A 16,479-nucleotide genomic window follows, 5' to 3' on the forward strand; every position below is an offset into this window, starting at 1 on the left:
GTCATTAAGACCTTTTTTGTATAGCTCTTCTGTGTATTCTGCCACCACTTCTTAATATCTTCTGCTTCTCTTAGGTCCTTGATGTTTCTGTCCTTTACTGTGCCTATCTTTGTATGAAATGTTCCCTTGGTATCTCCAATTTTCTTGAAGAAATCTCTAGTCTTTCCCATTCTATTGTTTTTCTCCATTACTTTGCATTGTTCGCTTAAGGTTTTCTTATCCCTTTTTGCTATTCTCTGCAACTCTGCATTCAGTTGGGTGTATCTTTCCCTTTCTCCCCTGCCTTTCGTTTCTCTTCTATTTTCAGCTATTCGTAAGGCCTCCTCAGACAACCATTGTGCCTTCTCACATTTCTTTTTCTTGGGGGTGGTTCTTGTCACTGCTTCCTACACAATGTTACAAACCTTCAGCCACAGTTCTTCAGGCATTCTGTCTACCAGATCTAATCCCTTGAATCTATTCATCACCTCTACTGTATAATGATACGGGATTTGATTTAAGTCATACCTGAATGGCCTAGTGGTTTTCCCTACTTTCTTCAATTTAAGCGTGAATTTTCAAATAAGAAACTCATGATCTGAGCCACAGTCAGCTCCCGATCTTGTTTTTGCTGACTCTGTAGAGTTTCTCCATCTTCGGCTGCAAAGAATATAATCAATCAGATTTAAATCCTGGCCCTCTGGTGATGTCCATGTGTACAGTCGTCTCTTGTGTTGTTGGAAGAGGGTGTTTGCTATGACCAATGTGTTCTCTTGGCAAAACTCTGTTAGCCTTTGTGCTGGTTCATTTTGTACTCCAAGGCCAAACTTGCCTGTTATTCCAGATATCTTTTGACTTCCTACTTGTGCATTCCAATCCCTTATGATGAAAAGGATATCTTTTTTTAGTGTTAGTTCTAGAAAGTCTTGTATGTCTTCAGAGAACTGTTCAACTTCAGCTTCTTTGGCCGTAGTGGTTGGGGCATAGACTTGAATTACTGTGATGTTGAATGGTTTACCTTGGAAATGAACAGAGATCATTCTGTTGGTTTTGAGACTGCACCCAAGTACTGCATTTCAGACTCTTTTGTTGACTATAAGGGCTACTCCAATCCTTCTAGGGGATTCTTGCCCACATTACTAGATATAATGGTCATCTGAATTAAAATCACCCATTCCTGTCCATTTTAGTTCACTGATTCCTCAAATGTCAATGTTCACTCACACCATCTCCTGCTTGACCATGTCCAATTTATCTTGATTCATGAACCGAATATTCTAGGTTCCTATGCAATACTGTTCTTTATAGCCTCAGATTTTACTTTCACCACCAGACACATCCACAGCTGAGTGTCATTTCCACTTTGGCCCAGACTCTTCATTCGTTCTGGAGCTATTTCTCTGCTCTTCCCCAGTGGCATATTGGACACCTACCAACCTGGGGGCTCATATTCTGGAGTCATATCTTTTTGCTTTTTCATACTGTTCATAGATATATATATACTATATATAGATATAGACTTTAAATATATGAAACTATATGCAAGAAACTATATGACAATATCAATTTCAGCAGAGGAATGAAAGTTATAAAAGAAGAACCAAATGAAAATATTAGGACTGAAAATATAAGAAGGAAAATTAAGAACTCAACAGATTGACCTAATCAGCAAACTACATAACCTGAAAATTCATTAACTGAAAGGAAGGGGAAAAAATAACCAGACTGAAATATGTACAGAAAAATAAAAAGGAGAAGGAAAATGCAGACAAAAAATAAATAAATAATTATACAGAAGATTTGAACAAGATTGACAAAGTTGACCAAATTCACAGTCATTCTATATTGCACCCAAGAAACACAGAATACATATTATATTTTTTTCGAATTCATCTCTGTTGGCCTATTCAGCAAATTTGATTATATGCTTGACTAGAGAACAAAGTTCCACAAATATTATGTGACTGAAATTATATAAAGCTTATAATCTGACATAAAATTATCCAAAAAAATGTTTTAAAGTTAATAGAAAGTAAAATGAAACTCTCAAATATTTGTAGAAGTAGTAGTATACATCTAAATAATGCATGGGTCAAAGAATAAATTACAATCTGAACTGAATGATAATAAAGATGTAGATAATATAGTTAATGAATCTACATAAATTTGTGGGATCCAACTAAAGGCATGCTAAGAGAAAAATTTAGTCTTAAATGCTGTACATTAGAAAAGGAACAAAGATGAAAACTAATCAACTAAATACCATCTTTAGAAGTTCAAGACAAAAAGAACAAATTAAAGTAAGGAAATAATAAAGATAAGAGTGAATAGTAATAAAACACAAAACAAATATGCAACAGAGAGAATCAAAGGGGAAAATTAATTCCTTGAAAAGAACAACATAACTGATAAATCTTGAAAAAGACTGATCCAAAATTCCTACTCATTTACAACATCTCTGCATCAGTTATTTCTTCTATGAAGCTTTCCTCACTCCCCTTAGTAAAATGAGACATTTCATTGTCCAGACTCAGAGTATATTCTGCAATCCTTTATTATTACATGGTATTATATTCTCTAAAACCTGGCATAAGTGTTCACGAAATATTAAATGAATGATCAAATATAGTTTTGCTTATTATCTCTTTAAAATTAAAAAGAAAAGAATCATATTGATTTCTACTATAGTATTTCTTGAACTTTCAGTTTCAAAGTCTAAATTTCCTTTTACAAACTTTTTATTTTGAAATTATTTTAGACTTACAGAAGACTTATAAAGATAGTAGAGTTCATATATACCCTTTATCCAGCTTCCCTAACTTTAAATTTTACATAAGTAGGGTACATTTATCAAAGTCAAGAAAATAACATTGTTATAATATTATTGATTAGACTATAAGGTTTCTTCACATTTCACTAGTTTTTCCACCAATATCTGTTTCAGGATATAATACGGGACACCATGTTATGGTTAATCATGTTTCCTTAGACTCCTCCAATCTGTAATAATTTCTCTCTTGTTTTTTATGACCTTGCTCTGACAAACACTGAGGAGCTATCTTGTAGAATGTTCTACATATGGTGTTCGTCTGCTATTTTTTCATGATTAAACTAGGTTTCAAGAATACCACAGCAGTAAAGTTCCCTTCTCATCACATCATATCATGAGTACCTGATGTTCACACGAATTACTGAACCACACCAATTCTTTCTGGGGATCTTAAACTTAATCATTTAGTGAAGGTGGTATTTGCCAAGTTTCTCCACAGTAAACTATTTTTCCCTTTATATTTTCTATCTGTTAAAACTTAGTCCACCATCAAGGTGAGGGAAATTAAGCTCCACTTCCTAGAGAAAAGAATATCAAGCAATTTGTGAACATGTATAAAACCATCACAGTAACTTACTAAACAATTTGGGAAAGGTACTACAACTATTCTATTTCTCCTTAAAGTTTCATCCACTAATTTCAGCATTCATCTGTGGATCTTGCCTGCAGTAATTATTACTGTGATGCTTTAAGGGTGGTTTCTGTTTCTCTCCTTCCTTCTACATTTATTAATTGCGATAAAAGATTTGTCCCATCTCCCTCATTTATTTATTTTATCATTCACTTATGTTAGTAGGGTACAATGGATATTTATTTTATTCTTTGGGTTACAATCCAATACTATCATCATTTATTTTGTTGCTCAAATTCTTCCAGCTATGTTCATGGGAATTCTTTAAGGCTGGTTTCTGTACCCTTTTGACATGCTGTTTTAAGTACCTTCTTAAAGTACCTTCCAGCACTACAAGATATCCAACTCTAGAACAAACCACTTCTTCAAGGGGTCCTGGTTCCTTTTATTAGATAATGACATATAGAACCAAAAAGTGAGTACTATAGATGGTTCCTGCTATGGGAGTGTTGCTACCTCTATGCCCTTTCAGCAGAGCCAGAAAATCTATGTATATAGTCTAGCCAATATGTATACATGTCTGTATTTCTGTATCTGTTTATACTAAATGAGTTCATAGTGATACCTTCAACTTTAATCCCACACCACAGAATTCATTCTAGCCTCCCCAAACACATACTTATTTGTAACTTCTTCCTTCAACAGAGAAAAAAATTCTACACAGCTCTATAACCTGCTTAATTTGTTCAACCCTAGCATAGCTATAAGTAGTGTCGGTATTACTCCCATGAAAAATAAATCTGCCAACCAGAGAGTGTTTAATGCAAACATTTAAGCATTTTTGTCTTCAGCCTTACAGTATCAACTCAACACGACAGAGGATGAGATGGTTGGATGGGCTTAATGGACGTGAGTTTGAGCAAGGTCCAGGAGTTGGTGATGGACAGGGAAGCCTGGCGTGCTGCAGTCCTTGGGGTCGCAAAGAGTCGGACACGACTGAGCGACTGAACTGATCAACTCAACGTACATTCTCTAAAGTTCTTAAATCAGCTTCTTTTCCCACCCACGTCTTTCACTGAAGTAATGGTGAAACAGTTATATATATTTTCACAGTCTGCATTCCATCCTGAAATTCTCCCCACACTCTGGTTGAATTTTTATAAAGGTTGCATATAGTATAGTTCACTGTGGTGTATAGTTTTATGGATTTTGACAGAAGCATGGAGAAATGTTTCTACCATCACTGTACCATACAGAAAAATCCATCACTCCTCAAAATTCTCTTATGCATTCCATTTATAGATAATCCCTATCCCATCCTTCAACACCTGGCAACTACTGATTTGTTTCCTATCCCCATAGTCTTGCCTCTTCCAGATCAGATCAGATCCATACAAATGCACTGCCTAGTATGAAGACTTACATAATTACTTCTTCCACTTAGAAAAACTCATTCAATACTCATGATATCATTTTTGAGGCTGTTTGGGGGGGAACAAAATTGTTTTAAGCACTATAAAGTATCATGCCATTGTCTCCTGGACTGAGCAATTATTATCAAGAAGTCCACTATGAATAGTATTATTGTTCTTTTGAAAATAATGAATCTTTTCCCACTTCTGACTGCTTTTAAGATTTCCCATTTGTGCTTTCTATTATTATTACTGAATGAAAGATTCTTCAAATTCTACAATGCTTCACAATTCTCAGAAGTTTCACATACATGATTTTGCATTGTTGTTGTTGTTCAGCCGCTAAGTCATGTCCAACTCTTTGTCACCCATGGACTGCAGCATTCCAGGCTTCCCTGTCCTTCACTATCTCCCGGAGTTTGCTCAAATTCATGCCCATCTGGTTGGTGATGCTACCTAACCATATCATCCTCTGCCGCCCCTTCTCCTTTTACCTTCAATCTTTCCCAGCATCAGGGTCTTTCCAGTGAATTGGCTCTTCGCATCAGATGGCCAAAGTATCAGAGTTTCAGCTTCAGCATCAGTCCTTCCAATGAATATTCAGGGTTGATTTCCCTTAGGATTGACTGATTTGATCTCTTTGCAGTCCAAGGGACTCTCAAGAGTCTTCTCCAGCACCACAGTTCAAAAGCACCAATTCTTCAGCGCTCAGCTTACTACATCTGTACATGACTACTAGAGAAACCATAGCTTTGACTACATGGACCTTTGCTGGCAAAGTGATAGCTCTGCTTTTTTAATACAGTGTCTAGGTTTGTCATGGCTTTCCTTCCAAGGAGCAAGCATCTTTTTCACATAACCTCATAATAATCCTTTTTTTCACCTACCCATGTATGTCTCTCCTCCTCCCTTTCCTATCCCTATTAGTAACCACTAGTTTGTTCTCTTTATCCATGAGTCAACTTTTCTGTTTTATTCACTAGTCTGTTGGGCTTCCCTCATAGCTCAGTTGGTAAAGAATCCACCTACAATGCAGGAGACCCCAGTTCAACTCCTGGGTCAGGAAAATCCTCTGGAGAAGGGATAGGCTACCCATTCCAGTATTCTTGGGCTTCCCTTGTGGCTCAGCTGGTAAAGAATCCACCTGCAATGTGGGAGACCTGGGTTCAATCCCTGGGTTGGGAAGATCCCCTGGAGAGGGAAAGGCTACCCACTCCAGTATTCTGGCCTGGAGACTTCCATGGACTATACAGTCCATGGGGTTGCAAAGACTCAGACACGACTGAGTGACTTTCACACACATGCTAGTCTGTTTTAATTTTTAGATTCCACATTTCATTTTGCATAATGCCTTCCATCTACGTTGCTGCAAACAGCAAAATGTCATTTTTCGTGGATTAGTAGTATTCCATTGCAGTATTGTCGGAGAAGGCGATGGCACCCCACTCCAGTACTCTTGCCTGGAAAATCCTATGGACGGAGAAGCCTGGTAGGCTGAAGTCCATGGGGTCGCTGGGAGTCAGACACAACTGAGCAATTTCACTTTCACTTTTCACTTTCATGCATTGGAGAAGGAAATGGCAACCCACTCTAGTGTTCTTGCCTGGATAATTCCAGGGACGGGGGAGCCTGGTGGGCTGCCGTCTATGGGGTCGCACAGAGTCAGACACGACTGAAGCGACTTAGCAGCAGCAGCAGCAGCATTGTAGTATTGTAGTAGTATTCCAATGCAGGAGACCTAGGTTCAATCCCTTGGTTGGGAAGATACCCTGGAGAAGGAAATGGCTACCCACTCCAGTACTCTTGCCTGGAGAATTACATGAACAAAGGAGCCAGGTGGGCTACAGTCGATGGGGTCTCAAAGAGTCAGACTCGACTGAGCAACTAACATTTTCACTTTTAGTATTCCACTGTACATGTATGGACGAATGAATGGATGGATGGATATGTATACGTCTGTGTGTGTGTGTGTGTGTATACACCACAATTTCTTTATCCATTCATCTGCTGATGGACATTTAGATTGCTTCCACATCCTGGCAACTAAATAATGCTTCTCTGAACACTGGGGTACATGCATCTATTTGAATTAGCATTTGAGCTCTTTCAAATATATACCCAGGAGTGCAGTAGCTGGGTCATATGGTAGTCCTATTTTTAGTTCTTCAAGAAATCTCCATACTGTTATCCATTGCGGCTACGTCAATTTACATTCCCCAACAGTGCATGAGGGTTCCCTTTTTTTCACATCCTTGCCAGCATTTGTTGTTTGTGTTCTATTTGATGACAGCCATTCTGATGGGTATGAATCAGTTTGGTTTTGATTTGCATTTCCCTAATGATTAGCAACGCTGAGCATCTTTTCATGTGCCTGTTGGCCATCTGCATATCCTCCTTAGAAAAATATCTACTCAGTGCTCCTTCCTATTTTTAAACAGGTTGTTTGTTTTTCTGATGTTGAGTTATATGACCTGTTTATATATTTTGGATATTAACCCCTTATTGGTCATATCACTTGCAAATATCTTCTCCTTTACAGCAATGGTTAGAGGAACTTCTCTAGGAGAAAAAAGAAGAGGCCACAACTGGAAACAAGAAAATTAGGAAATGAAAAAGCTCATCAGTAAAGGGAAAGAAACAGTAAAGGTAGGAAATCATCCACATACAAAGTTAGCAGAGTTCTGAAAGACAAAAGTAGCAAAATTATTTATATCCACAATAAGCAATTAAGGGATACACAAAATAATTAGATGCAAAATATGCTATCAACAACAGCAATAATTAGGGGAGTAGAGTATAAATGTAGGGTTTTAAAAATGCATTTGAAATTGAGAGATGAGTAAATTAAAACAATCATGAATATATATAGATTGCTATACAAAAACTTCATAGTAAACCAGAAACCAAAAATCTATAATAGATATACACCAGAAAAAGAAATGCAAACATAACCCTAAAGACAGTCATCAAATCACAAAAGAATAAAGAGGAAGAAAGGCTTATAAACCAAATCCAAAACAATTGACAAAATGTCAGTAAGAACATATATAATGATAATTACCTTAAATGTAATGAACTAAATGTTACAACCAAAAGACACAGAGTGGCTGAATGGATACAGAAACATGACCCATATATACACCGTCTATAAAAGACTCGCTTCAGATCTAAAGACACACATATAAACTCAAAGTGAGGGGATGGAAAAAGGTATTACATGCAAACGGAAACCTAAAGAAGGCCAGAGCAGCAATACTTATATCAGACAAAATAGGCTTTAAAATAAAGAGTAAGACTATTAGAAGAGACAAAGAACAACACTACATAGATCAAGAGATCAAAGAAGATATAACAAGTATAAATATATATGCACCTAATATAGGAACACCTCAATATATAAGACAAATATTATCAGACATAAAAAAAGAAGTCAACAGCAACACAATAATAGTAGGAGACTTTATTCAGAAAAGATACTATTTTAAGCTAGTTTTATAAAAAAGTTATTTTCAAAACTTATCCAAGATACCTATTTTTTAAAGCATAATTTCTTCTTTGTTTAATAGACTTTTGTTACATTGGTTGAAAGTAGCTTTATATATAGGATGGTAATTAAATTTCCTTATTATGACAACAAATTTCAGTATTTTAAAATCTTAAAACAGGGTTCATAAAAATAAAACTGTTTCAGGTTATTTTTTTACTCCTACTTATACTTTATTTCCAGGAAGTCACCAAATTTTACTGATTCTCTCTACGGTAGAGAGAATCTACCCTCAGTTACATGTAAGTCCTAATTACTTCATCCCTAGATCATTATTACAACGATTAAGAATTTATTTTTTTCATCTCAGAATCTTACCAACTCAAATCTAACACAGAGGTGATAACTTGTTCTGCAAATTCAGAGTCTCAGAAATGAAATGCTTTTCAGGGTTTCTGTCCAATACAAATCTCCTGCTAAAACCAAACATCTTTTACAATTTAATACTAGATATCCCCTTACTAAAAATTTCAGGGTTATCATTTTTAAAAACAGGGATATTTTATTATTTGAAGTCAAAATACTACATATATTTATTGTCACTTAATCATGTTATTTGTTTATTTAATCATTTAATCATTTCATTAGTATCTATCAAAACTGTACTGTGAAACTGCAGTTCTTTTTTTTTAATCAGTCACAGTATCCAACTGTAATGCTAACTATGCATTCCAAGGCACTCAATGCTAGCTAGCTTATGAAATCTCTTTTATTTTTTACCTTGGTTTATAACTTCTTTTCCACCTCCAGATGTTGACTAAATCTGACCTTTTCTCTTTTACTCTGTTGGCGAGGCTAGATTTCTTTTTTCTAAATAAGAAGCTATTTTGTTGTCTTTTTCTCTCCTTAAGACAAAAAAATAATGAACAAAATCAAGTTCTCTGACTTAATGTTTTAAAAAGAAACTCACCCTTCTCATACGTAATTCTTCTAATGCTTCCAGTAAACTTGTTTTGAAATCTAATAGCTGAATAGAAAACAATGTCTCTGAAGAACTTTGAAGAGAGAAGGCAGATGATGCTGACTCAGTCTTAAAATCGTTCTCCATATTAACATTTATTTCCTGTAATATAAATAGGTTTTAACTGAAAAAAATTTATTTAGGGTTTTCAAGTAAAAGCACAGTCATCGTAAAAATAAAACAACTTGTATCCCATAACCCTACAGGTTTAACACTGAATAACAATTTTGTCATCACTGTTATTCTGATCTTGATACACAAAACACTCAGCAACAATGATCCTATTCTATTTCTCGGTGGCTGAGGCTTTTTCTTTTACCTTAGTACCCTTAAGAACAAATTTTCTGCTCCTAACCACCCAAAGACTGGGTTCCTAATGTTACAGACAAGGCTTGGCTCAGTACTAACCTGATCATACCAAGTCTGAGATAGATACTGTGCTTCTTAACTTTGTTTTGATATAAAGCATTTTGTAAGGACAGTGTGAATACTAATTAACAGAAATGCCATCTTTAAACCCAACAAAGTTGGGAAAGGGGGAATGTGATAACTGCCTTTTGCTATAAACCAAGGCATTTAAATGTGTTTCTCAACCCAGAAAAAAGTATGAATCAGGCTGCAAGAAGCTTTTCAACTTTTCATTCTAATAACTGATTCACAAGCGGCTGCAAAGAAATGTACAATGAGTCCTACGCACCATTCACTCAGCCTCTCCTAATGTTAACATTTTGTATAGTAACAGGACAATAAGAAAACTGTGTGTCTGACACTGGTACAACTCAGAGAGCTTATGATTATTTTACTGATTATACATACACTAGTTTGTGTATGTGTCTGTGTTTATAATTCTATGAAAGTTTATTATACATACAGCTTCATTCAACTACACTACAATCACGATATAGAACTGTACCATCAACATAGGCTCCCTCATGCAGCTTCTTTGTCTCCATACCCACTACACTGATCTTTTCTCTAATTTTATTATTTCCAGAATATTATATAAATGGAATCATATATCATGCAACCCACTGAAACTGGACTTTTTTCACTTATAATAATTACACTGAGATTCATCCACGTTGTTGTGCATATCAATAGTTCATTCCTTTCTACTGCTGAGCAATATTCCATGGTATAGACATATTATAGTTTAACCATGCACTCACTGAAAGACATCTGAGTTGTTCTCAGTTTTTGGCTCTTATGAATAAAGCTGCTATGAACATTCATGTACAAGTTTCTATATGAACAAATGTCTTCATTTCTTAGGGATAAGTGTCCAAGAGTGTAACTGCTGGGCTGAATAAATATTGAGTCAATTTTCAGTTTTAAAAGTCAAACTATTTCCCAGAGTGGTTATGCCATTTTACACCCTATTTGGCAATGTACAAGTGTTCAGTTTCTCCAAAGCCCCACCACTATTTGGTATTATTACTACTTTTTATTTTAGCCATCCTGATAGGTATTATATTAGTAAATGTTCTTCAGAGAAAAGAGAACTAATAGAATATATATATAGAAAGGTTTATTTCAAGGAATTGGTTCATGTGATTGTGGGGTCTGACAAATCGAAAATCTTTAGGACAGGCCAAAAGGCTGGAGACCCAGGAAAGAGGTAATACTACAACTTAAGTCCAAAGGTAATCTGGAAGCAGAATTCCTTCTTCCTTAGGGAACCTCAATCTTTTTTTCTTACAACCTTCAACTGATTAGATAAGGCCCATCCACATTATAATTGGAGAAGGAAATGGCAACCCACTCCAGTGTTCTTGCCTGGAGAATCCCAGGGCTGGGGGAGCCTAGTGGGCTGCCATCTATGGGGTCGCACAGAGTCAGACACGACTGAAGTGACTTAGCATAGCATAGCATAGCATCCACATTATAAAGGGTAATTTGCTTTAGTTGAAGTCTACTGATTTAAATGTTGATCTCATCTAAAAACTATCTTCACAGACACAGATATCTGACCAAGTATCTGGGTACTGTGACATAGCCAACTTGACAAAAAAATTAACCATCACAACTGTGTATGTAAGAAACTTTATAAAAGGGAAACTTCCATTCCTAAAAATAATGGGCTATGTTATTTGGACTAACAGTCCAACTAAAAACAACAATTCCAAATAAAATATTTTTAAAATCTTAAAAGTATCAAAGACCTAGCCAGTGGGATTGACTGATGGATTGCATGTGAGGTGAGACAAAGAGAGGAGTCAAGGATAATTTTGAAGTTTTGGGCCTGAGCACCACCTGGGTGGATTGAACAGTGGAGGGAAGACTGCAGGCTGGAGCATTTGGGGAGGCAGGGCTGGCAAGTTCAGGAGTTCAGTTTTGGACATGGATTTTGGATGTCCAAATGGAGCAGACATCAAGGTAAGTGGATATGTGCTCTGGAGATGAAGAGGACTGGTTCCACAACTTGTGGTGATGTGTCAAGAGATATCAGTAAGAAGAGGGCAATGGGAACTTCTTTTATCTTCAAGTTTCCCATTATTCCGTCTTAACAGAAATGCAGTATTCCATTCCATTTCAGTTTTCCATTCTATTGCTAATTCATGTGTTCAGGTGAAGGCTTTTAGACAAATGGTTGTTCAGAAATAACAGTTAACACTTGAAGGACACAGACTACCTGCCAGGTGGGGGTCTCAGCTCATAATATATATTATTATAACTCAATCCTCAAAACAAATCTTTCTTGGATAAGTAAAATCATCATCCCCATTTTTTGCAGGTGAAGAAACAAAGGAACAGAGAGGTTAGTAAACTTCCAGAGGTTTCGCAGCTAATAAGCGATGAAAGCAGAATTTGAAAACGGACACGTTGACTCCGGAGTCCCTGCCCCAAACACTATATTGTACTGTTTTTGTAGTGCTTGGAAACCTAATGTTCTTCCATGTTAATGAAATAAAGATACTGTAGCCCTTTCAACTTTTCAGAGTTGACTAAAACAGAGTTCTGTATTACTAAATGATGTATGATGCTGTTTTAAATTGCCTTTAATAAAATATCAACACTTTTATTGTGTCAAGTTCCTATTAGTCTCTATAAATCAAGGTATTTTGACTATGAATTTTATGTTGTTATAGCTTAATGATGCTCACTGATTAGGTCAATAGATTTTTTTTTTTCTTGGCTGTACCGCCCAGCATGAGGGATCTTAACTTCCCCGATCAGGAATCAAACCTGCACCCCCTACAGTGGAAGCATGGAGTCTTAAACACTGGATGTCCAGGGAAATCCCAGGTCAATAGAAGTTTAAAGTTTGCCAAACTCAACTCTGTGGTTATGAAGCTACTGGCAGGAGAAAACAAAAAAGTAATTTAAGTTTCTTCCTGAATTTGACTTCTCTGCTCACAAATATTTTTCTGTTGTGAAACTTGTCTGAGACTGAAAAGGTGAGCAAAGGGGTGGAATCTACTTTCAGAGTGAAATGGATTTCTTGGACAATGGCCCATTATAAGGAATACTTTTCATTTGACAGCCTTACATCACACATGAATGAAAACTGCTATTTTTAAGTGGTTTATTATGTTCAATGAATGAAACTGTCTTATTGAATTTGGTGATGAATATTACATGGTATATAAAATTTAGTAACAGCTTTGGTGGCCTCTGGCTTAAGAGACATGGAATTCAAACCTAAGGCCTGCCAAAGCAGGGAGCCTAATAAAAAACCAACTATATTAAGTAGAATTCAGAAGAGTTAACTCTCAGATAAAATTGAAGCAAAAATAACCATCTTCAATAGGAGAGTTACTTTGGTGCCAAGCAAATAAATCGTAAAGGAGAAAAGGGAGGGGGAGAGGAAGAATGAGAAGATTAAACAAAAAGTATCATCACAAGAAGTGTTTAAAAACTTAACTTCAGATGAATTTGTTAACAAAAGTTACTTCACAGGATAGTGAAAGATACATCAATTTGTGAATATGATTTTAAATGTTTCCATACTGGAAGTGCCGATTAAGCAAATAAAAACTCTCTTTATTGTAGGTATTCAAAGAATCTTCTGGATAATTTTTCAGGGAGAGTGAGTAGCACATAAAGATAATTAGGCACAGAAAGAAGCACTGCATTATGAGAACAAGTTTAAAAAGGCACACACATACCGTAGATTTCTGGCATTATCACAAACAGACTTAAAAAATAAATATGCTTAGTATGTTTAAAGAAATAAAGTCAAGGTTGAAACTATTATATCTGCAAAGAATATCAGATATTTTTAAAGATCCAAGTATAATCTCTAGGTATGAAAAATATATAATCAACAATTGATAACTCAATCCATATGTCTGGTAGAAGACTGGACATAGTTGAAAAGAGAATCAGTGTACTAGAAAATAGATCAGGTACAATATGGAGGATGCAGTAAGGAAATTTAAAAAATGCAAAGTACAGAAGAAAGTTAAGAAAGATGAAGTACCATTCCCCAATGGTACCAAAGAATGGTACCATTCTTACCATTCCCCAAAGAAGAGAGAAACAGGCTATATTCTGAAAACCTAATAACTGAGAATTATCCAAAACCTAGATAGCATATTCAAAAGCATAGACATTACTTTGCCAACAAAGGTTCATCTAGTCAAGGCTATGGTTTTTCCTGTGGTCATGTATGGATGTGAGAGTTGGACTGTGAAGAAGGCTGAGCACCGAAGAATTGATACTTTTGAACTGTGGTGTTGGAGAAGACTCTTTGAGAGTCCCTTGGACTGCAAGAAGATGCAACCAGTCCATTCTGAAGGAGATCAGCCCTGGATTTCTTTGGAAGGAATGATGCTAAAGCTGAAACTCCAGTACTTTGGCCACCTCATGTGAAGAGTTGACTCATTGGAAAAGACTCTGATGCTGGGAGGGATTGGGGGCAGGAGTAGAAGGGGATGACAGAGGATGAGATGGCTGGATGGCATCACTGACTCGATGGACGTGAGTTTGAGTGAACCCCGGGAGTTGGTGATGGACAGGGAGGCCTGGCGTGCTGCGATTCATGGGGTCGCAAAGAGTCGGACACGACTGAGCGAATGATCTGATCTGATCTGATCTGATCCAAAACTGAAGAAAACATCAAGCTTCAGATCAAGAATCCCAATGAATCAAAAAATGCTGCATTTGATTTAATTCTGACTGAGAAACTGAAGAGAAAAGGATCCCTTTGTTTTAATCTCACGTTAAACTAATTGTACTTAGTTCACGGCTCACCTCTTCAGTCCATGCAGAATTCTGTACTTGACTCCTTTGTGCTTGATTTCTAATTCCATTCCTTTTCCAAACCTTCACAGAGCACCTCTAATACTTTTGATATGCATCCTTAAAGCTATAGTTATCCTCTTTAATGTACATAGTGTATGTATATTAAATTGACATAAATTCTATTTATTACAGAGGAAAAAATTGTAGTTAGTCCACAATGGATTTTTAAAAATCCGTATCTACAGATAGCACAGTAAAGTGTCAGAAAAAATTTCAAAGGACTTAAACCATACAGATAATACCAAAACAAGGAATCAAAATATGGAAATGAAATATTATAGACCAGTATAGCTCATGAAAGTAGATCCAAATTCTAAACAAAATAAACACATACTGAAGCTAACAATGGATAAAAATGATGTATGATAATAAAGTAAATTTACCACAGAAAGGTAAGATTTAACAATAGAAAATCAGTTAATGTAATTCTATATACTAAGATGCTAAAAGAAAAAAACTACATGATCACAGATTTTTTTAAAAGCATCTGAAAATATGCAACAATTGTTTATGATATTTTTTAAAGCTCTCAGAAAACAATAAGCAAATGAGAATTTCCTTAATCAGCAGAATCTACAAAAAGGTTTCAGCAACATCATGCTTAATAGTAAAAAATTGAAAGCATTCTCTTTGAGATCATGAATAAGGCAAGAATTTCAATTACCACTACATTTTATTAAAGGTAGTATGAGAAAGCAAGAAAAAGAAATAAAAGCCATATAGACAAAAGCAATTCACTGATGAAATAACTGCAAATAAAAATAACTTTTTAAAACTACAAATGACATACTAGAAAAAATAAGAGAATTAGCAAACTAGAGAGAAATAAAAATAATACACAATAACCAACTGTATTCCTGTACACTAAGAAAAAAATCTTGGGAATAAAACTTAAAATAACATTTGCAATAGCTAGAATAAATCTAACAAAACATGTTTAAGATTTTTAGGCAGAAAAATATAAAACTTGATTAAATAATATCTAAATAAATGAAGAAATACACCATATTCATATACCAGAAGCCTCAAAAGTGAAAAGAAGCCAATTATTCCCAAATTGAAAAACTCAATTCAATGCAATCTCAGACAAATCCTAATAGTTCTTGCAAAATTCAGTAACGTAATTTTTAAATTAATACAGAAACAGAAATGCAAATAATGAAAAATAGCCAAGATACTCTTAAAAAGTGGGAAGACTTGTTCCATCAATTATGAAGTTTTATTATAGCACTAGAGCAATTAAGACAATGTGACAATGTTGCAGGAAAATACAAAAAGACCTATGAAATAAAACCGGGAATCCAGACCAGTGGATGTTCTTATGTGTGTACATATATTTATATATCATATACACGTGGAAGGACTACTTATTTTCAATAAATAGTTCTGGGATGACTACACATCTATTTCAGAAAAAAAGTGAAATTTGACCCCTGCTTCACATAATATGCAAAGATAATCCCAAATGGATCAGAGAACCAATTTTAAAGCAAAAGTATAATCCTGTTGTGAGATACTACAGAATATACTAGTTGCTCTTGAACTGAGGAATGATTTTTTTTTAAACAAGACACCAAAAGCACTAGTAATGAAGCAAAAGACTAATCTCTTTACTACTGAAATTAAAAACTTCTGTTCACCAAAAAATATCAAAGAGAATAAAAAGATAAACACAAACTGGAAAAAGTTATTTTTAACACATATAACCCAAAAAAAGACTAACACCAAGAATATTTTAAATGTAGGAAGAAAAAAAATGACAGATAAACTAACAGAAAAGTATACATAGTATTTAAACAGGTACTTCATAAAAGAGGATATTCAAATAGCCAATATACACAGGAGAATGTGCTCAGTTTCACTGGTAATTAGGAAAACGAAAATTAAAACTCCAAGATTCCACAAACATACTCATCAGATTAACAAACATTTTAA

At 35.3% G+C, this 16,479-nt stretch overlaps 1 protein-coding gene across 1 annotated transcript in view; it reads right to left on the bottom strand.

The window, feature by feature from the left end:
• Positions 1-9,531, bottom strand: part of CCDC73 (coiled-coil domain containing 73) — a 116,377-nt gene extending 106,846 nt beyond the window's left edge. The window contains exon 1 of the mRNA XM_070804003.1: positions 9,247-9,531. Within this exon, the coding sequence (XP_070660104.1) occupies positions 9,247-9,384 (138 nt within the window). The 5' untranslated portion in view covers positions 9,385-9,531. The remainder of the gene's footprint in view (positions 1-9,246) is intronic.
• Positions 9,532-16,479: the final 6,948 nt, after the last annotated feature.

This window comes from Bos indicus, chromosome 15 (genome assembly GCF_029378745.1).
Source record: "Bos indicus isolate NIAB-ARS_2022 breed Sahiwal x Tharparkar chromosome 15, NIAB-ARS_B.indTharparkar_mat_pri_1.0, whole genome shotgun sequence".
In the NCBI taxonomy this organism is placed as follows: domain Eukaryota; kingdom Metazoa; phylum Chordata; class Mammalia; order Artiodactyla; family Bovidae; genus Bos; species Bos indicus.